Below are 21,081 nucleotides of genomic sequence, written 5' to 3'. Positions count from 1 at the left end.
TGTGCTTGGCAGATGCATAACTGTTGATTGATATAAGAAAAAAAAATAGATCAAATTAGAAAGGGAAAATAAAGGGGAAAAAAAAGGCAGCATGGATGGGGGACTTCTGTTTTTTTTAGCATTTTCTGTAGTGGGTAGAATAAGAATGTGGAAGACCTTGATTTGTCTTCATGTTCAGGATTCACTGAAGGACAGCTTCTTTGCTAGACAAGAGCATTTGGGGGCCCTTTTTGCATTGTTTACTTTGGGTTTCTAGCCTCTTTCTGAAGAGGTGCTTGGAAGGCTATGAATAATTAAGATTGTTCTAACATGACTATTTTGCCATAGATGCTGTGTCTGAGGACCGATACCATTTTTAAGCAAGCCTTTTTTCTCTTAAGGTAAGGATATTAATAACAATGGTTAAATATAGTTAATATTTGCATTCTGCTGGGTATTTCATCCATCATTTTTCTTTCATCATCTCCACTTAAATGTCTACTGAGCATCTCGGGTATTAACTCCCCTGCCATTTTGCTTTTTCCCCATTCTCAGGAAATGATGACTCCATTCATCTAGTTGCCCAGGCCAAAGTCTGTGGAGTCATCCTTGACACTGTTATTTCTCTCACTTTACATCCAATTCTTTAACAATCCTCTCAGCTCTACTTTTGAAATATAGACAGAGTAAAATCATTTGTCACCTCCAGTTTCAGGTCTCATGCTTTCTGTTTTGCTAAACTACTAGAGACCAGCTCCTTCTAATCTTCTTTACTACCATCCTCCTGCCTCTTAACTTAGGCCCTTGCTTTTGCTTTTCCCTTTTATCCTTCACAATAAAATCAAAATGATTCTTTTTATTTTTTAAAATGTTTAAAAATGATTTTATTTATTCATTTGAGAGAGTGAGAGAGAGAGAGCAGGAGCAGAGGAGGGGCAGAGGGAAAGGGAGAAGCAGATTCCCTGCTAAGCAGGGAGTTCAAGGCCCACATTGGGGGTGGACCCTACTTAAAAAAATTTAGGGGTGCCTGGGTACTTGGTTGAACGTCAGACTCTTGATTGTGGCTCAGGTCATGGTCTCAGGGTCGTGTGATCGAGCCCCACCCACATTGGTTACATGCTCAGGGTTCCACGCTCAACGCGGAGCCTGTGCCTCTCCCTCTGCTCCTGCCCCTATGTGCTTGCACACACATGAACTCTCTCTAAAATAAATAAATAAATCTTAAACTTTCTTTCTTTTCTTTTCTTTCTTTCTTTCTTTCTTTCTTTCTTTCTTTCTTTCTTTCTTTCTTTTTTTCTTTTTTTTCTTTCAGATTTTATTTATTTATTCATGAGAGACACACAGAGAGAGGCAGAGACAGGCAGAGGGAGAAGCAGGCTCCACGCAGGGAGCCCCACATGGGACTTGATCCTGGATCCCCAGGATCAGGCCCTGGGCTGAAGGTGGCGCTAAACCACTGAGCCCCCTGGGCTGCCCATTAAAATTTTTTCTAAAGAAAGATATCCATATGGCTTGATCCCCTCACTTCATTCAGGTTTGTGCCCAAATATCATCTCATTAGAGAGGTCTTCCCTGACTACCCTATGTAAAATAGTGTCCTCTCCCTCCATCAGTCTTTATTATTTCCTTACCTTGCTTTATTTTTCTTCATTGCAGGTATCACCACCTGACACATTTTATATATAGGTATATGTATGGTTACTTAAATTGTCTTCCCCACCCACCCCCTTGAATACAAGCATTATGTACCTAAGGATTTTGTTAGTCTAGTTTACTGCTGTATCCTTAGAGCCTAGAATGGTGTCTGGCACATATTAGGCATTTAATAAGTATTTGTTTAATGAATGAATAGATCCTCATAGTGACCTGGTGAAATGGGTCTTATTATCTTAATTTTATACATAAATAACTGAGGTCCAGAGAGGTAAATTAATTGCTCTAAGATGACATAGCTAATATGAGTTGGAGTTAGGATTCAAACCCAAGTTTTTTTTTCCACTGCCTTGCATATACAGTTTGCTACCCCCTACTGTTTCTCTCTAGGTGGTAATGAATGGTATTTGGTAATTTATTTCTCTATTCAGCAGATATTCACTGAGTGTCTTACGTGTGGCAGCCATATGATATAAAACAATGAATTATATATCTCCCTGGATCGCATGGCACTTATGAGCCTGCATGATTTCTTTAATCCTTTACATTTATTGAAACCTCTCTCCTATGATTTCTTTTCCATCTTAATCTATTTTCCCATCATTAATCAGATGACTATTCAGTAAGTACTACTATAGCACCATGCTTACTATAGAACTATTTTACACATTCTCTCTAATTTTTACAAAAACATTACAGGACAAATATAGATTTTGTCATTTTACAAAAAAGGAAACTGGCTCAGAGAGTTTAAGATAGATTTTCAGTCCCATGAGATTATACTATTATTATCTGCATTTTAAAGAGATGAGATAACTGAGTTACAGAGATATGAAAGATCATATGGAAGGTCACAGTTTGGAAACGGTACAGTCAACATTTAATCACAGATCTGCTTGTTTCCAACTTGTACTACAATTTAGTTTTGAAACTTTGCGGGATGCTGAGTTCAAATAAAATATCTGATAACCTGGTGAGCCAAACAGAGCTGTATGATTCTCTTCCATATTCTTTAACTTCTGTATTCAGTCTGGCTCTCATTGTTCTCATTGCTGTTCCTTCCTTTCTGTCCTCTTTGCAGGGCTACTGCAAGGACCACTTTACTGGTTCTCTTGCCTCAGTCTCACCTCATCCCATTCATCGCTCGCCCGCTGCCAGGGTTAATTTTTCTTTTCTTTTCTTTTCTTTTCTTTTCTTTTCTTTTCTTTTCTTTTCTTTTCTTTTCTTTTCTTCTTTTCTTTTCTCTTTTCTTTTCTTTTCTTTCTTTTCTTTCTTTTCTTTTCTTTCTTTCTTTTCTCTTCTTCTTCTTCTTCTTCTTCTTCTTCTTCTTCTTCTTCTTCTTCTTCTTCTCTTTTTCTGAGTTTATTTATTTATTTGAAAAAGAGAGAGAATACAAGCTGGAGAGAGAGGGAGAGGGAGAAGCAGACTACCCGCCAAGTGGGGAGCCTGACAGGGGACTTGATCCCAGGACCTGGAGATCATGACCTGAGCTAAAGGCAGACGCTTCACTGGCTGAGTCACCCAGGGACCCCAGGGTTAACTTTCTAAAACTTGATCATAGTGGCCCTGTACTTAAACTCTGTTAGGAGCTTCCCACTGCCTATATATAGTAAACATCAAACTCCTTAGCAGAGAGCGTGAGATTCTTCACAACGTGGCCTTTGATTCATCTCTTTCACCAATCTGCCTTTTCCCTGTTGCTTAAGTTCCACTCACACCCAGCTGTTTGTTCTTCCCAGAGCATACCACTTTCACGCCTTTCCCTAGAATGCTTTTCCTTAAGGCTAAGTAATCAAGAACAGTTCTTCATTTTTAAAACACAGGTCACATGGTTTTACCCCCCTAGTTGGAATGACCACACTTTACTTGGTGTTCCATCAAATCTTGAACAAGTGTTTGTTCTGGATCAGCATGAAATTGTGGATCACATTTGTTTACATACCTCTCTCCCAGCTAGGCCGTATATAGAGCATTTTACTTATTTTTGCATCTTCACGATGTTTGGCACATAATAGGTACTTAATGATGTTTATGGAAAGAAGGGAAGGAAGGAATAAGGAAATATCTAGCATTGACTTATCCTTGATGAAAAGCATACAAGTTTTGGTTACTGTGTAGATTAAATGTGGGTATCTAATTTTATTCAACATACTCTTTCCCTCTTTTTAGGCTCAGGACTTCAGGAGAAAATCCCATCTGTTCTGCAGGTATGTGGTTACTTCCTTATCTAGTCTGCTTGCTTTAAGTGACCCTGTAACACTCTATAATAATTTTGTCTAGAAAGATTCCTAACATATCTTTGAGAAGAGTGGCTAGAAGTACATTCCACCCTTCACATGGAATAGGACAAGGGCAAGAATAGAAAGTGGTGGTTAAGAGCAAGAGCTCTTTAGTATGTTTGGATCCCAGCTCTACCACATACTTACACTGTGACCTTTGGCTACTTCTCCATGCCTTGCTTTCCTCACTTAAAACAATGAGGACAATTATAGTAAAACCTACAGTGAATTTAAAGATTCAGTGAGGTAAAATATATAAAGTTAGTTATTATAGTTATGATTGCTACTATTTCAGACCTCTCTTTCATGTCCGTCATAGTCTAGGCAAGGGCTTTTCATATAGTATTTTGTCCAAAAAGAATGTCCATTCATTCTGATTAACTCAATGAATTCAGTCTGTTTCAACCCCATTAGTTGTCCTTTCTGGTTTGTCTATTATGTGATAAATTTCCAAATAGTTGTTTGATTTTAATGACATCTGTCATTTGTCTATAAAGAGTATCAGGGGAAAAGGAATGGGAAAAAATAAGGGAACTAACATTTACTGAGTACCTGATATATGCCAGGCAATACAGAAGATTTTATATCTGTTAATTTTTTCAGCAGATGGCAGCAACTTGTAGAGCATCACCATTTCTACCAGCCCTAAAGCCCAGCATCTCAAAATATGGGCTTCTTTTAATTTATTCATTTTCTCAACAGACATTTATTGTACCACGATGTGTTTTAGGTGCTGGGTATACAGAATTGAGAGGATACAGTCCTTGCCATTTGGAAGCTTAATAGTCTTAAAATAATTTTTTCCCCAAGAATACTGCAGTGAACACTCACCATTTAGATTGAACTGTTGACATTTCGCTTTCTCTATCGGGCATCATGATATCTCACATTTAAAAACCTCAGCATGCATTTCTAGAAATAAGGACTTTCTATACATTCTGTTAAAGAACCAGAACACCATTATCTCATTCATGAAAATTAATAGTAAAGCTCCCATATGATCCAATATTCTACCCGTTTCCATAATTATCCCCAAAATGTCTTTTTCCCCAAAAATGTCTTTTGTGGGTGTTGTTTATAAGCAGAGGCCAATGAAGTTTCTTCCACATTTTGTATTTCACTGTTGTGTCACCTTTGATCTAGATAATCTAATCATTTCTACCACTTGTTTTTTCCTATAACAGTGACTTTTTGATTATGTCAGATCATTTATCTTATAGAATGTCCTCCCTTGTTGATTCGTCTGATGATTTCCTAGTGGTGTTGTAGAACATGGTCTTTTTCTTTCCTACAATTGAGAAGTTAAACCGAAAAGCTTGAGTACACTTAAGTTAAACTATTTACGCAAGAAAATTTTGTAACTGATGGCCTGAACTTCATATGGCATCCTATCAGGAGATTAAAACAAATAACTGAATATCTTATTATCAAAGTGAAAAACATTCGTTTTAAAGAAAATGGGAAATAGGGACGCCTGGGTGGCTCAGTGGTTGAGCATCTGCCTTTGGTTCAGGGCATGATCCCAGGGTCCTGGGATTGAGTCTTGCATCAGGTTCCCCATAGAGAGCTCAGGCTCCTGCTTCTCCCTTTGTCTATGTCTCTGCCTCTCTCATGAATAAATACATTTTAAAAATATTAAAAAAAAAAAAAGAATATGGAAAATAAACACTTAGAGCAGCCCCAGTGGCGCAGCGGTTTAGCGCTGCCTGCAGCCCAGGGTGTGATCCTGGAGACCCGGGATCAAGTCCCACGTCGGGCTCCCTGCATGGAGCCTGCTTCTCCCTCTGCCTGTGTCTCTGCCTCTCTCTCTCTCTGTGTCTCTCATGAATAAATAAATAAAATATTTAAAAAAAAGAAAAGAAAAGAAACACTTATATACAAGAAGAAGCTGAAGAACACAGATAATAAAAAAATCACCTGTAATTGTATCATCTAGAGATTATTGTTTAATATTTTGTTGTGTATCCTAACAGGTCTTTTTCTATTTTTCTCTTCATAGATAGATAGATAAGTAGGTAGGTAGATGGATTTTTTGCTTTGTTTTGCAGTAATGGAAACAAATTATACATAATTTTTTTAAAGCTCTATTTACTTTAGAGAGGGAGCAAGCTCAAGCAGAAGAGGCAGCAGGAGAGGGAGAAGGAGAGACCTCAAGCAGACTTCACACTGAGCTTAGAGCCAAATGTGGGGCTTGATCCCATGACCCTGAGATCAGGACCTGAGCCGAAAGCAAGAGTCAGATGCTTAACTGACGACCCCCCCCAGGCACCCTGATATGTAATGTTTTTTTTTTCATTTGTTTTTATTTAAGTTCGATTTGCCAACATATAGTATAACACCCAGTGCTCATCCCATCAAGTGCCCTCCTCAGTGCCTATCACCGAGTTACCACAACCACCCCCCCCTCCGCCTACCTCCCCTTCTGCAACCCTTTGTTGGTTTCCCAGACTTAGGAGTTTCTCATGGTTTATCTCCTTTAATTTTTCCCACTCAGTTCCCCTCCTTTCCTTTATAATCCCTATAACTATTTCTTATATTCCCCATATGAGTGAAATCATATGATGATTATTCTTCTCTGATTGACTTATTTTACTCAGCATAATACCCTCCAGTTCCATTCAGGTCGAAGCAAATGGTGGGTATTCGTCCTTTCTGATGGCTGAGTAATATTCCATTGTGTATATAGACCACATCTTCTTTATCCATTCATCTGTCAAAGGACATCATGGCTCTTTCCACAGTTTGGCTATTGTGGATATTGCTGCTATGAACATTGGGGTGCAGGTCTCTCGGCATTTCACTACATCTGTATCTTTGAGGTAAATACCCAGTAGTGTAATTGCTGGATTGTAGGGTAGCTGTATTTTTAACTTTTTGAGGAACCTCCACACTATTTTCCAGAGGGGCTATACCAGTTTGCATTCCCATCAACAATGCAAGAGGGTTCCCCCTTCTCCACATCCTCTCCAACATTTGTTGTTCCTGTCTTGTTAATTTTCACCATTCTCACTGGTGTGAGGTGGTATTTCATTGTGGTTTTGATTTGTATTTCCCTGATGGCAAGTGATGCGCAGTATTTTCTTATGTGCTTGTTGGCCATGTCTATGTCTTCTTTGGTGAAATTTCTGTTCATGTCTTCTGCCCATTTCATGATTGGATTGTTTATTTCTTGGGTGTTGATTTTAGTAAGTTCTTTATAGATCTTAGATACTAGCCCTTTATCTGATATGTCGTTTGCAAATATCTTCTCCCATTCTGTAGGTTGTCTTTTAGTCTGTTTGATTGTTTCTTTTAGTTTGTTTGATTGTTTGATTGTTTCTTTTGCTGTACAGAAGCTTTTTATCCTGATAAATTCCCAATAGTTCATTTTTGCTTTTGTTTCCCATGCCTTCATAGATGCATCTTGCAAAAAGTTACTGTGGCCAAGTTCAAAAAGGGTGTTGCCTGTGTTCTCCTCTAGGATTTTGATGGATTCCTGTCTCACGTTTAGACCTTTCAACCATTTTGCGTTTATCTTTGTGTAAGAGAATGGTCTAGTTTCATTCTTCTGCATGTGGTTGTTCCAATTTTCCCAGCACCATTTATTGAAGAGACTGTCCTTTTTCCAGTGGATAGTCTTTCCTGCTTTGTCAAATATTAGTTGACCATAGAGTTGAGTGCCCATTTCTGGGTTCTCTATTTTGTTCTATTGATCCGTGTGTCGGTTTTTGTGCCAGTACCCTCCTGTCTTGATGATCACAGCTTGGTAATACAGCTTGAAATCTGGCATTGGTTTTCTTTTTCAATATTCCTCTGGCTATTCAGGGTCTTTTCTGATTCCATACAAATCTTATTTGTTCCAACTCTTTGGGAAAGTCCATGGTATTTTGATAGGGATTGCATTGAATGTGTAAATTGCCCTGGGTAGCATAGACATTTTCACAATATTTATTCTTCCAATCTATGAGCATGGAATGTTTTTTTTTTAAATGTCTAAAAGGTTTTATTGTGTTAATAAAACTCAGAGGTGGTCAAGACTTGGGTGCACACAGGGATGGAATGTAAAATAGTCGTAATGTTATGACTTCATTTTTCATTTTGTGTTTTCAACTCTGCCTTGAAAATCAGAGATGGCTTCTTGGGTAACCTTTCGGGATCACCCAGATGTCTTGGGATCACTTTCTGCAACCTCTGAAAGCCGTAATCTATGGTTGGTTCATTAAGGACGGTGTAGACAAACCATCTCTTTGTGTCTCCCTCAATTTCTTTCAGAAGTGTTCTGTAGTTTTTAAGATATAGATCCTTTACCTCTTTGGTTAGGTTTATTCCTAGGTATCTTATGCTTTTGAGTGCAATTGTAAATGGGATTGATTCCTTAATTTCTCTTTCTTCAGTTTCATTGTTAGTGTATAGAAATTCCACTGATTTCTGTGCATTGATTTTGTATCCTGCCACATTGCTGAATTGCTGTATGAGTTCTAGCAATCTTGGGGTGGAGTCTTTTGGGTTTTCTATATACAGTATCACGTCATCTACGAAGAGGGAGAGTTTGACTTCTTTGCCAGTTTTTTTTTTAAGATTTACTTATTTATTCATGAGAGACACACACACACACACACAGAGAGAGAGAGAGAGAGAGAGAGAGAGGCAGAGACACAGGTAGCGGGAGAAGCAGGATCCCTGCAGAGAGCCTGATGTAGGAATCGATTGTGGATCCCAGGATCATTCCCTGAGCCAAAGGCAGATGCTCAACCCCTGAGCCACCCATGTGTCCCTTCTTTGCCAATTTGAATGCCTTTTATATCTTTTTGTTATTTGATTGCTGAGGCTAGGACTTCTAGTACTATATTGAATAACAGTGGAGAGAGTGGACATTCCTGTTGTGTTCCGGATCTTAGAGGAAAGGTTCTCAGTTTTTCCCCATTGAGAATGATATTCGCTTTGGGCTTTTCATAAACAGCTTTTAAGATATTGAGGAAAATTCCCTCTATCCCTACACTTTGAAGAGTTTTAGTCAGGAATGGATGCTGTATTTTGTCAAATGCTTTCTCTGCATCTATTGAGAGGATCATATGGTTCTTGTTTTTTCTCTTGTTGATGTGATCTATCACATTGATTGCTTTATGAGTGTTGAACCAGCCTTGCATCCCGGGAACAAATCCCACTTGGTCATGGTGAATAATCCTCTTAATGCACAGTTGGATCCTATTGGCTAGTATCTTGGTGAGGTCTTTGTCTAGTTTTGGAATCAAGGTTGTGCTGGCCTCATAAAATGTATTTGGAAGTATTGCCTTCTTTTCTATCTTTCAAAACAGCTTTAGTAGAATAGGTATTATTTCTTCTTTAAACATTTGATAAAATTCCCCTGGGAAGCCATCTGGCCCTGACTTTTGTGTCTTGGGAGGTTTTTGATGACTGTTTCAATTTCCTTGCTGGTTATTGGCCTGTTCAGGTTTTCTATTTCTTCCTGTTCCAGTTTTGGTATTTGTGGTTTTCCAGAAATGCATCCATTTCTTCTAGATTGCCTAATTTGTTGGCATATAGCTGCTTATAATATGTTTTTAAAATCGTTTGTATTTCCTTGGTATTGGTTGTGATCTCTTTCATTCGTGATTTTATCAATTTGAGTTTTTTTTTTTTTCTTTTTAATAAGGCTGGCTAGGGGTTTATCTATCTCATTAATTCTTTCAAATAACCAACTCCTGATTTTGTTGATCTGTTCTATAGTTATTCTGGTCTCTATTTCATTGAGTTCTGCTCGAATCTTTATTATCTCTCTTCTTCTGCTTGGTGTAGGTTTTACTTGCTGTTCTTTCACCAATTCCTTTAGGTGTGAGGTTAGCTTGTGTATTTGAGCTTTTTCCAATTGTTTTGAGGGAGGCTTGTATTGCAATGTATTTCCCTCTTAGGACCACGTTTGCTGTATCCCAAAGATTTTGAATGGTTGTATCTTCATTTCCATTAGTTTCCATGAATCTTTTTAATTCTTCTCTAATTTCCTGGTTGACCCATTCATCTTTTAATAGGTTGCTCTTTAACCTCCATGTGTTTGAGTGTCTTCCAGATTTCTTTTTGTGATTGAGTTCTAGTTTCAAAGCATTGTGGTCTGAAAATATGCAGGGGACAATCCCAGTCTTTTGTTATTGGTTGAGACCTGACTTGTGACCCAGTATGTGGTCTATTCTGGAGAAAGTTCCATGTGCACTTGAGAAGAATGTGTATTTAGTTGCATTTGGATGTAAAGTTCTGTGAAATCTGTTTGGTCCAGTGTATCATTTAAGGCCCTTGTTTTTTTGGTAATGTTCTGCTTAGAGGATCTGTCATTTGTTGAAAGCGCCGTGTTGAAGTTTCCTACTATTAGTGTATTATTACCTAAGTATCTCTTTACTTTTGTTATTAATTGATTGATATACTTGGAAGCTCCCACATTAGGGGCATAAATATTCATGATTGTTAGGTCTTCTTGCTGGATAGACCCTTTAAGTATGATATAGTGTCCCTCTTCATCTCTTACTGCAGTCTTTGGTGTAAACTTTAATTTATCTGATATGAGGATTGCTACCTCAGCTTTCTTTTGAGGACCATTTGAATGGTAAATGGTTCTCTAGCCCTTCATTTTCAGGCTGGAGGTGTCCTTAGGTCTAAAATGAGTCTCTTGTAGACAGCGTATAGATGGATCTTGCTTTTTTATCCAATCCAATACCTGCATCTTTTGATGGGATCATTTAGCCCATTCACCTTCAGAGTAACTACTGAAAGATATGAATTTAGTGTCATTGTATTACCTATTCTATTCAGTCCCTGTTTTTGTGGATTGTTTCTTTGGGCTCCTTCTTTCTTTTACAGGGCCCTCCTTAATATTTCCTGCAGAGCCAGTTTGGTGGTCACATATTCTTTCAGTTTCTGCCTGTCCTGGAAGCTCTTTATCTCTCCTTCTATTCTGAATTAGCCTTTCTGGATAAAATATTCCTGGCTGCATGTTCTTCTCATTTAGTACCCTATAAATATAATGCCAGCCCTTTCTGGCCTGCCAGGTCTCTGTGGAGAGGTCTGCTGTTAATCTGATATTTCTCTCCATATAAGTCAAGAATCTCTTGTCTCAAACCGCTTTAAGAATTTTCTCTTTATCTTTGAAATTTGCAAGTTTCACTATTAAATGTTGAGGTATTGAATGGTTTTTATTGATTTTGGGGGGGTCCTCTTTATCTCTTGGATCTGAATTCCTGTTTCCTTCCCCAAATTTGAGAAGTTCTCAGCTATGATTTGTTCAAATATACTTTGTGGTCCTCCCTGTCTCTCAGCCTCTTCTGGAAAACTTACTAGATGTATATTCTTCCTTCTCCAGCTATCATTTATTTCCCTAAGCCTTTCCTCATGGGCTCTTGTTTTTCTCTTTTTTCCTCAGCTTCCTTCCTTACCATCAACTTGTCTTCTATGTCACTCACTCTCTCTTCCATCTCATTAACCCTAGCAGTTAGAACATTCAGTTTGGATTGTATGTCGTTTAATCTGTTTTTAATTTTGGCCTGATTAGATCTTAATTCTGTGGTAACAAAGTCTCTAGAGTCCTTTGAGTTTTTTTCCAGAGCCACCAGTAGCTTTATAATTGTACTTCTGAATTGACTTTCTGACATCGTATTTAAATCCAAATTCTGTAACTCTGTTGCAGAAAGTATTGTTTCTGATTCTTTCTTTTGTGGTGAATTCTTCTTTCTAGTTATTTTGTCCAGTGTAGAGTGGCTGAATGAGTGGGCTGAGTCAAAAATATCAACCATGACCTAAGTAAAATACATCCTAGATTCTGAAGAGGTCAGAGACCAGAAAATAAAAGAAAAAGAACAACAGAACAAAAGGATACTGAAGTAAAAAACAAATTTTAAAAGAAAGTAGTAAAAATAAAAAGCCAAAAACCAAAAACAAAGAAGAAGAAAAAAAAAGTAAAAAAAAAAAGTAAAGAAACGAGGAAAAAGAAAAAAAGGGGGTGCTGGGGGATGGTGGTGGTGAAGAAGTGGTAGTGGAGAGAGAATTTAGTTTACCTGAGGGGTCCTAGAGTGTGATACTATTGGTTCTGAGTGTATTTTGTTCTGTATGTTGGTAGATGCTCAATCCCAAATTTGTATAAAGCAGAAATACTTATAGAAAGCCCCAATATGGACCACCAAAATGTAAACAAGATAAAAGAGAGGGGCAGAATGGGAAGAAAGAGAGAATAAAATCTCACAGAATGAACCAACACAGTTTTCTACTTGGTTCTGGGTGTATGTTGGTCGTTAAGAGTTAGGAGTTAGAAGTTAGAAGTTGGAAGTTAGAAGGTACTAACTTCCACCATTGTAAAACAAGGCAGAAAAAAACAAAAAACAAATACCCATATCTTGTCTATCTACCAAAATTAAATTGAATACGTTGAAGGGAATCCATAAGTGAAAAATATATCTAAGACATGTAATTGTAGAAATATGAAGGTCAAAAAGGAAAAAACTTAAAAATGAAGAGCTGGTAAAATATTGTAGTTAATGTGGGAAAAGAGAAAAAATATTGGAAATTTTTAGTCTGATATAAAAATGCATCGTAATGGAAAAAGGAAAAAAAAGGACCCTCTAGTTCTATATACTATTTTCTCTCAGTCCTGGACCTTCCCAGTGCTGCTTGTTCAGTAAACTTTCTTTTCCCTTGTACTTCCAGCAGTTCTGGGGGAGGGTCTGGTGTGCTGATTCTCAGGCATCTGTGCCTGGGCAGAGATGCCCCGCTGCTTGCCAGGTGCTGGGCTCAGTATGAGCTGTTTATCCTGTGAGGCCTTTGTTCCCTAGAGGCCCTGCCTCTCCCGGGCACAATGTGAAACAAAGAGGAAAAGCACATCGGGCTCCCTGCGGGGAGCCTGCTTCTCCCTCTGCCTGTGTCTCTCCCTTCTGCCTGTGTTTCTCATGAATAAATAAAATCTTAAAAAAAACAAAAAAACAAAAAACAAAACAAAAAACAAAGAGGAAAAGCAAAAATGGCTGTGGCCAGATTTCCAGCTCTTGGAGTCACACTCCCTGTGAGTAACTAACTGCAGTCTCCCAGTCTGCACTGGCCTAGATGGTCCTGGGGACAGGTGCAGGTGCATTGATCTGCACAGCTTGCTGGGCGCCCAGCGGCAGGAGAGTTCTCACTTTCCTGTGCCCTCCATGCTTCCACCTGTCCCAAGGGGAACGAAGGATCACCAACTTTGTCTGCTTGGGTCGGGGATCCGGGGCCCTGTGCCGCTGGACCCATGCCCCTGGGGGCTGCCTTTCCTGAAGAGAATGGGGTACAGCCACCCTGCTGTTGCCAGCCTCTAGGGTAAAGGCAGCTCTGGAGCCAGCTCCCCTAACCCACAGGCTTCTCCTAAATGCCCCATGGGGCTGCGGTGCTCCAGCCCTTTACCAATACCCAACCACAGTTTGCGGGTGGCCCTCCTCTTATAGTGACTCCAGGAATCTTGAGGCTTCCCTGCCCCTCTTGCTATTCTGCCCGATTTCCCTGCTAAGCATTTTTCCATCAGGGAAAACTCCAGTGTGGATTTTTAAAGTTCCTGCTTCTCTAGACGTGGACTTTCCTGCCCTGGAGGCTTTTGCCACTCTGCTTTAGCCCTGCTTAGTCGTGGTTCCTGTCCCCAACTTTATTCTTTTTTATTTTATTTTTTCATCTTCCTACCTTGTTAGAAACAAAAACTTTTCTCTCCATAGCATTCCAGCTGTTCTCTCTTTAAATCTCAGGTCGAATTCATAGGTGTCTAGGATGTTTTGAAAGTTATCTAGGTAAGTTTGTGGGGTCAGGTGAGTTGAAGACCCCTACTCTTCCACCATCTTGCCCCTCTGTCTGATATATAATATTTTATAATCTTTTTTCTTCTTACTTGATCCATGGTCAATACATTTCTACTATAATAGAGAGATATCTGTATAATTATTTTGAATGTACTGCCTTAAATGTAACAGTTTGAAGGAGAAGATATTGAGTCTGGCTTTGAACATGTTTAATTGGAGTGCCTGTGGGAAGGATATATTAAGTAGCCCATTGTATACAATTGTATGCATTGATCTTGAATTTAAAATATAAGTCTGAGGTGAAACTATAAATTTGGAAGCCATCATATTGTCTATTTTAATTGCAGTGATGGCAATGAAACGTCATGTGAGAACAAGTAGAGAAGAGGCCCAAGGATCAGGCCCTTAAGAACTCTGACATTTAAAAATGAGGTAGAGAGCAGCCCAGGTGGCTCAGGGGTTTAGCTCCACCTTCAGCCCAGGGCCTGATCCTGGAGACCCGGGATCAAGTCCCATGTCAGGCTCCCTGCATGGAGCCTGCTTCTCCCTCTTCCTGTGTCTCTGCCTCTCTCTCTCTGCATCTCTCATGAATAAATCAAATCAAATCAAATCAAATCAAAAATAAAAAAAAATAAAAGCGAGGTAGAGAGTGGGGTGCCTTGGTGGCTCAGTAGGTTGAGTGCCTGACTCTTGATTTTGTTTCAGGTCATGATATCAGGGTCCTGGGATTAAGCCCCAAGTGGGGCTCTATGCTCAGTGGGGAGTCTGCTTAAATTCTCTTTCTCCCTTTCCCTTTGCTCTTCCCCCCGCTAGAGTACATGTGCTCGCATTCTCTCTTGCTCTCTCTTAAATAAATAAATAAATCTTTAAAAAAAAAAAGGTGAGTAGAGGGTAAAAGAGATGTCTAATGAGGTTGAAAAAAAGGAGGCCAAAATGGTAGGAAAAAGCCAGCATAGTACAATTTGATGTCAGTCAAAAGGAGAGTGTTTTAAGAAGGAAAGAGTGGTTAACCATGTTGGTGTTACAACTGTGTGCTGCTGAGAGATCCCAAAAGATAAGAACTTAACATTCTTTGGCTTTAGCAACATGGAAGTCACTGGTGACTTTATGAAAGGAGTTTCTTGTGCAGGTGGGGTGAAGCCAGTTGTGGAAGTCAGCTTGCCTTGACAGGTGAATGGGAGTTGGGGAGCTAGAGAAAGCTGTTCACAATGTTTTTATGAAGTTTGAGTGGGAGGGGAGAGAATTGACAGGAAGTGGAGAGGACTGTGGGGTCCAGGAAAGGTTTTATTTTATGTTTTTTTTTTTTCCCCTCTCAATGACATTTTTTATTTCGAAAGATAAAAAAATACGGAAGAGTATAAAAAGATAATAAGTCAAATAACCCCAGAGTTAACAATTACTAACATTTTGCTAGATTTTATTTTTTGTTTTGTTTTGTTTTAAAAAGAGATGATGTTCAAGTGCTCTTATTCCCTAAGTTTGGTCTTATCCCTTACCCTCAACTAGAGGCAAAGTTTATTTTGAACTGGTATATATTCTGAGGAAAGTTATTTTTTTTTAAATTACTATTAAATTATCAATTGTAAGAATTGTAAATACATTTACATAGGTGCATAGGATAAGAATAAATATAAACTGTACAAAAAGGTATATGATAAAAAGTCAAATTTTCTATTTCCCAGTCTTACTCCCCAGTGATAGCCACTTAAAGCAGTTTCTTTTATATTTCTCAAGAAGTTTTATGCATATGTGGACATATATATTCTGTGTGTGTATCACTATATCTTAATGCTGGACATTTAGGTTGTTCAGAGTTTTTGCTGTTTCAAAAAATGCTGCAACAACCATCTTAATACATCTTTGTGAACTTGTTCCCAAACATTTATAAGCTAAATTCCTGGAATTGAAATTGCTGAGTCAAATGATTATGATTAAATATTTTGGTAAGTATCACCTGATTGCCCTTTAGAGAAGTTGCATTAATTTACATTTCTATTTCCTGGTCAAAACTGGGTTTTATAAAATATCTTATATTTTTGGTAGTAAAAAAATTATGTCTCATAATTTGCATTTCTTAAGAGAGTTTATCGTCTTTCTGCATTTTTATTGGCAATTTTTATTTCTTTCCTTGTGAACTGTCTATACTTTTTGCCCATTTTTCTATTGAGTTTCTGGCTTTTTTATTTTTAATTTACAAGAATTTTTTTTATATAGTTCTTTTTTAAATTTATTTGTTTATTCATGAGAGACACAAAGAGAGAGGCAGAGACATTGGCAGAGGGAGAAGCAGGCTCCCTGTAGGGAGCATGATGTCAGACTCCATCCCAGGACCCCGGGGTCACGACCTGAGCTAAAGGCAACCACTCAACAACTGAGCCACCCAGGTGCCCCTGTAGTTTTTATATATTAAGAAAATTAGTATTTTTCATCTCTGCTTTGCATTGCTTCTAGTTATCTGTCTTTTGACTTTTTGTGTTTTTGTTGAAAAGAAGTTTTATGTTTTTATATAGCTAAGTTTATTAAACTTTGATTTCTATCTAGGTTTTTGTTTCTTGCTTAAAAAGATCTCTATTCCAAGATTAGTTTTAAAAATCCTTCATATTATCTTCTGGTATTTTTTTCCCTTCATATATGAGATGTATCTGGAATGAGAAGTGAGTAGGGATGCAGGTTTTCCCCAAAATGTGTAGTTAACTGTTTCAAACTTATTGAAACATCCATCTTCTCCTCAGAGGTTTGACAAGATTATCTTTATCATATACTAAGTTTCCATAAAAATCTGAGATTATTTTAACTTTGTTTTGTTCCATTGATTTGTCTGTATATTTGATGCCATTACTATCCTTTTAAAATATTGGTTATATAGTTTTGTAGTATATTTTAGTATTTGAGAGGTACTTAAATCTGAGGATTTTTTGGTTTTATTTTGTTTTTAAAGCTGGAATCAAAAAGGCCTGGTAAGACCTATTGAAGGAAATCCAGCAGGGATCCTTCTGAAGAGAGAGGTGGGGGATAATATAATTTGCTCAAATAGTTTTCTTTTATTAAGATTTTTGAGAGTGAGTGGGGTAAGGAGGGGAAGGGGGAAAGAATCTCAAGCAGGCTTCATGCTGAGTGTGGAGCCCAACAGAGGGCTCTATCCCCATACCCTGAGATCATGACGCCAGCTGAAACCAAGAGTTGGGCCACCCAGATGACCCTTAAACAATTTTCTATTTAGAGAAATTTAAGCTGTCTTCACGACTTTGCAATGTAAACAACACTATGATACGTATCCTTATATATCTTTGTCTGATTATTTACTTAGGATTCATTTCTAACAGTCAAAATCTTGGGTTAAAAGAAATGGACGTTTTTAAAGCTATTGAATATGTATTACCAAATTCGTCTCCAGAAAGATTGTGCTATTTTATTCTTCTTTGGTATTTGAGAATCCCTTTTTATATAGTCATCAATATTAAGTGTTATTTTTTTAATATTTGGTAATATAAGTTTAAACATGTCATCCCTTGTATTTGTAATTTGTATGTCTTTGATTACTAGTTGATTGACCATATTTTCTTTTTTAAAATATTTTATTTATTTATTCATGAGAGACATAGAGAGAGAGAGAGAGGCAGAGACATAGGCAGAGGGAGAAGCAGGCCCCATGCAAGGAGCCTGATGTGGGACTTGATCCCGGGACCCGTGGGATCAGCCCAACCGCTGAACCACCCAGGCATCATGGTTGACCATATTTTCATATATGTACTGGCCATTTATCTTATTCTTTGCTCATTTTTCTTTTTTAAAAAAATTATTTGTTTGTTTGTTTGTTTGTTTGTTTGTTTATTTATTTATTTATTTATTTATTTATTTATTTATTCATAGAGACACAGAGAGAGAGAGAGGCAGAGACACAGACAGAGGGAGGAGCAGGCTCCATTCAGGGAGCCCAACATGGGACTCCATCCCACGTCTCCAAGATCACACCCCGGGCTGCAGGCAGTGCTAAACCGCTGTGCCACCGGGGCTGCCCTTTGCTCATTTTTCATTTGTTGTCAGGGAATCTCAGTGCCTAGAAGGCCCAAGGTAATTCACCAAACTTGGCATGCCAGGATAATTCTACTTGAAAGCACATAGTTTTGTTAGCATTTTTCATGGATTCTTTGAGATATCCATAAAGTCAGAAATTCCAATATTGAATTACATTGGTTTTCAGAAAAGAGTGGGGAGCGGTGCCTACCTTTACCCACCATACTCTCTGTGGGCCTGGGTACCATCCCAGCTACTCTCTTTAAAAGGTGGGCATGATTGTAGTGACTGCCTTTTTCTTATTGTTTTTAAACATATAGAGAGAAGTAAAAGATATACATATGAAGAGGTCTGAAGAGGTTAAATGAAGAGAACACAGAGTTGTCTCATTACAGCATGAGCAAAAAGGTGGAATCAGGAACATGGCACATTCAAAGCCAAGTAGTTCAGTGTACTATAATTAGAAAAACTGGAAAAATTTTGAAAAGAGATTTTGAAAAAAGTGGGTAGCTGCCAAGGCCAAATCATTGCAGCTTATCTTGGTAAAATATCTTAAGAACCTTTCAGTGTGGAGCCCAGTGTGTTACCTAAAACTGACAACTTGGAGATCAAGACCCAAGTGAAGATCAAGAGTCAGATGCCCAACTGACTGAGCCACCTAGGTGCCCCATAAAGGCAATTTTCTGAGTGTATGCTATTTGCCAGGTGTGGGTGTATACCTGCCCTTGTGGTGTGTAAGGGACGTCCCGTCTATTGAATGGAGAGAATATCCTGTAATTAATCTTGACTGGGGCTACCCCAGTGTTTTCCTCTTTCTCTCCAGCATAACCCTGCTATAAAAATGCTGTTCTAATATCGAAGGAGAAATAATTAAAATGATGATGTTTACCCCTATCCTGGACTGATGGATTTCATTCCCAGTTTAGTAAACAGACACACTGAAGGACAGTTGGCTTTGGCATATATAAAGTAAACGGATGTGATGCGGGAAAAGTCAATATGTGATTACATCCTATAATTGTGCTTATTGAAAGATCTTCAGAGCCTCCTGTTGAAACCCTGGGGTTCTGTATCTTCAGTGAAAAGAATTGTCTTTCCTCTTAGGAGGCTGCAATGTTAATGCAACAGCAGGAGACCCAGTTGGATGACAAGGAGCAAGGGAAGAATTCAGTTGAACTTATTAGAAATTGGAGGCTTTCAAACTGGTACATTTTATAACATAAACAAATGGCTAATTAAGCAGTTTAAACGCTGGTAGTTTGACCAAAACCTTTCATTTAAGGGGGAAAATGGTTAATTTAACAGTAGTTTGAACCAACTTCTTAATTAACCAGCTGCTCTAATTATAGGAATTGCCCTAAGCTGAATTTGAAAATGCTTCCTTGCCAAGGAATTCTGGCAGATGAGAGGCTGAGGCAGGAATGTGGTGCTTTCACCTAAGATGTGTTATCCCCAAAGATCACCTTTTGGTTCTGCTGTTTGAAACCACTGAGGGGGGTGATTGAGTTTCTGTGTACTTAAAAACGATGGTTGGCATCTGAGTTTTCTTTAAATATTTTTGTTTTTATTTTTATTTTATTTTAAATATTTTTAAAAATTTATTCATTTGAGAGAGACAGAGAGTGAACGAGAGCATGATCAGAGGGTAGGGGCAGAGGGAGAGGGAGAAGCAGACTTCCCATTGAGCAGAGAGCCCCAATGGGGGCTGGATCCCAAGACCCCAGGATCATGACCTAAACCAAAAGCAGACACTTAACCAAATGAGCCACCCAGGCGCCCAATTTTCATTCTTTATACAAAATGTTTTACTCGGTGTCCAACGAAAGATGAATGGATAAAGAAGATGTGGTTTATGTATACAATGGAATATTACTCAGCTATTAGAAATGACAAATACCCACCATTTGCTTCAACGTGGATGGAACTGGAGGGTATTATGCTGAGTGAAGTAAGCCAGTCGGAGAAGGACAAACATTATATGTTCTCATTCATTTGGGGAATATAAATAATAGTGAAAGGGAATATAAGGGAAGGGGGAAGAAATGTGTGGGAAATATCAGAAAGGGAGACAGAACGTAAAGACTGCTAACTCTGGGAAACGAACTAGGGGTGGTGGAAGGGGAGGAGGGCGGGGGGTGGGAGTGAATGGGTGACGGGCACTGGGGGTTATTCTGTATGTTAGTAAATTGAACACCAATAAAAAATAAATTTAAAAAAATGTTTTACTATATGGCGGAGGCATGGAAGAGCTATAATCATGAAGTAAACTTGATGATCTTTGAATGTTCAGGGTAGCAGAAGAGTTTCATGGAGATGGTGATATTTGAGCTGACCCTGGAGGCTGGCTAGGATTTCACCAGTCAGAGAAGTGTAGTCTGAGCAGGAGGTACTGCCCTTCAGTATGGCACAGAACCATGACAATTGCATGATTTATACAGAATGGCAAGTGTAGCTCTGTGGTTGAGGAACAAAGTTTTAAAGGCCTGGAGGAGTAGGAGAATGAGGAGATGAAGTCATTGGAACTATATTATAAAATCAAGTTTCTTAAATACTTACCTAAGGAGTGTGAACATTTTGAAATATAGCAAAGACCTTCTCTGCCTCATTCATTGGTGTTTCTGTAGTGCCTGGTACAATGCCTGGCACATAGTAAGTATTTTTTAAAAATTATGTGCTTATGATGAATAAGTGGTTGAATTAATGAAAGAGAAGAATGTCATTAGGTTTGTGTTTTAGAAGGATTAGTTTGGGGGATTCCTGGGTGGCTCAGTGGTTTAGCGCCTGCCTTCGTGATCCTGGGGTCCCGGGATCGAGTCCCACATCAGGCTCCCTGCATGGATCCTGCTTTTCCCTCTGCCTGTGTCTCTGCCTCTCTCTCTCTCTCTGTCTCTCATGAGTAAATAAAATCTTTAAAAAAAAGAAGGATTAGTTTGTCAGCTTGAGAGGATGGAATAGAGAGGGGATGTGGATACAGTGAGATCACCAACAACAATTTAGCCAAGGCTGCCACTTGAATCTCTTAACCCATCCATGCTCTCTCTCCCTTTTTCCATGTACCAACCAAAGTGATCTTTTAAAAACATATCAGGCATATACTTTTCCCTGTTCAGCTTGAAATCCAAACTCTTCACAAAGCCTAGTGTGGTATGTTCCCACTCACTGCTCTAGGCTCTGGTATACTCTGTGCCCTTCTCACACTGACAGCCTTTCTTTTCCTTTTCCTTACCCCTCTTTCAAGAATGCATCTGTTACCGAGGCCGATTCATTGTTCCTTCCTCTAGGCACATAGTGCCTTGCTCTCATCTATTAAAGTAATTTGTGTACTGTAAGGTAATTATCTGCTTTCCTATCATCCTTCCCTAGTACACACTGAGCATCTCCAGGTAAAGTGG

At 38.6% G+C, this 21,081-nt stretch overlaps 1 protein-coding gene across 7 annotated transcripts in view; it reads left to right on the top strand.

Moving 5' to 3' along the window:
- The window catches only part of MRPL48 (mitochondrial ribosomal protein L48), a 100,482-nt gene that overhangs the window by 47,686 nt on the left and 31,715 nt on the right, over positions 1–21,081 (top strand). For 4 of the 7 annotated variants that reach the window (XM_049098898.1, XM_049098897.1, XM_025459053.3 and 1 more), the window contains 3 exons: positions 328–380; positions 3,802–3,839; positions 13,625–13,666. In XM_049098898.1, coding sequence (XP_048954855.1) covers positions 328–380; positions 3,802–3,839; positions 13,625–13,666 — 133 coding nt within the window. The remainder of the gene's footprint in view (positions 1–327; positions 381–3,801; positions 3,840–13,624; positions 13,667–21,081) is intronic. The other 3 variants (XM_049098901.1, XM_049098899.1, XM_025459058.3) reach the window with 1 other exon arrangement.

This window comes from Canis lupus, chromosome 21, assembly GCF_003254725.2.
Source record: "Canis lupus dingo isolate Sandy chromosome 21, ASM325472v2, whole genome shotgun sequence".
In the NCBI taxonomy this organism is placed as follows: Eukaryota; Metazoa; Chordata; class Mammalia; order Carnivora; family Canidae; genus Canis; species Canis lupus.
The sequence above is the reverse complement of the archived record's forward strand: the minus strand, read 5'-3'. Positions and strand labels throughout refer to the sequence as shown.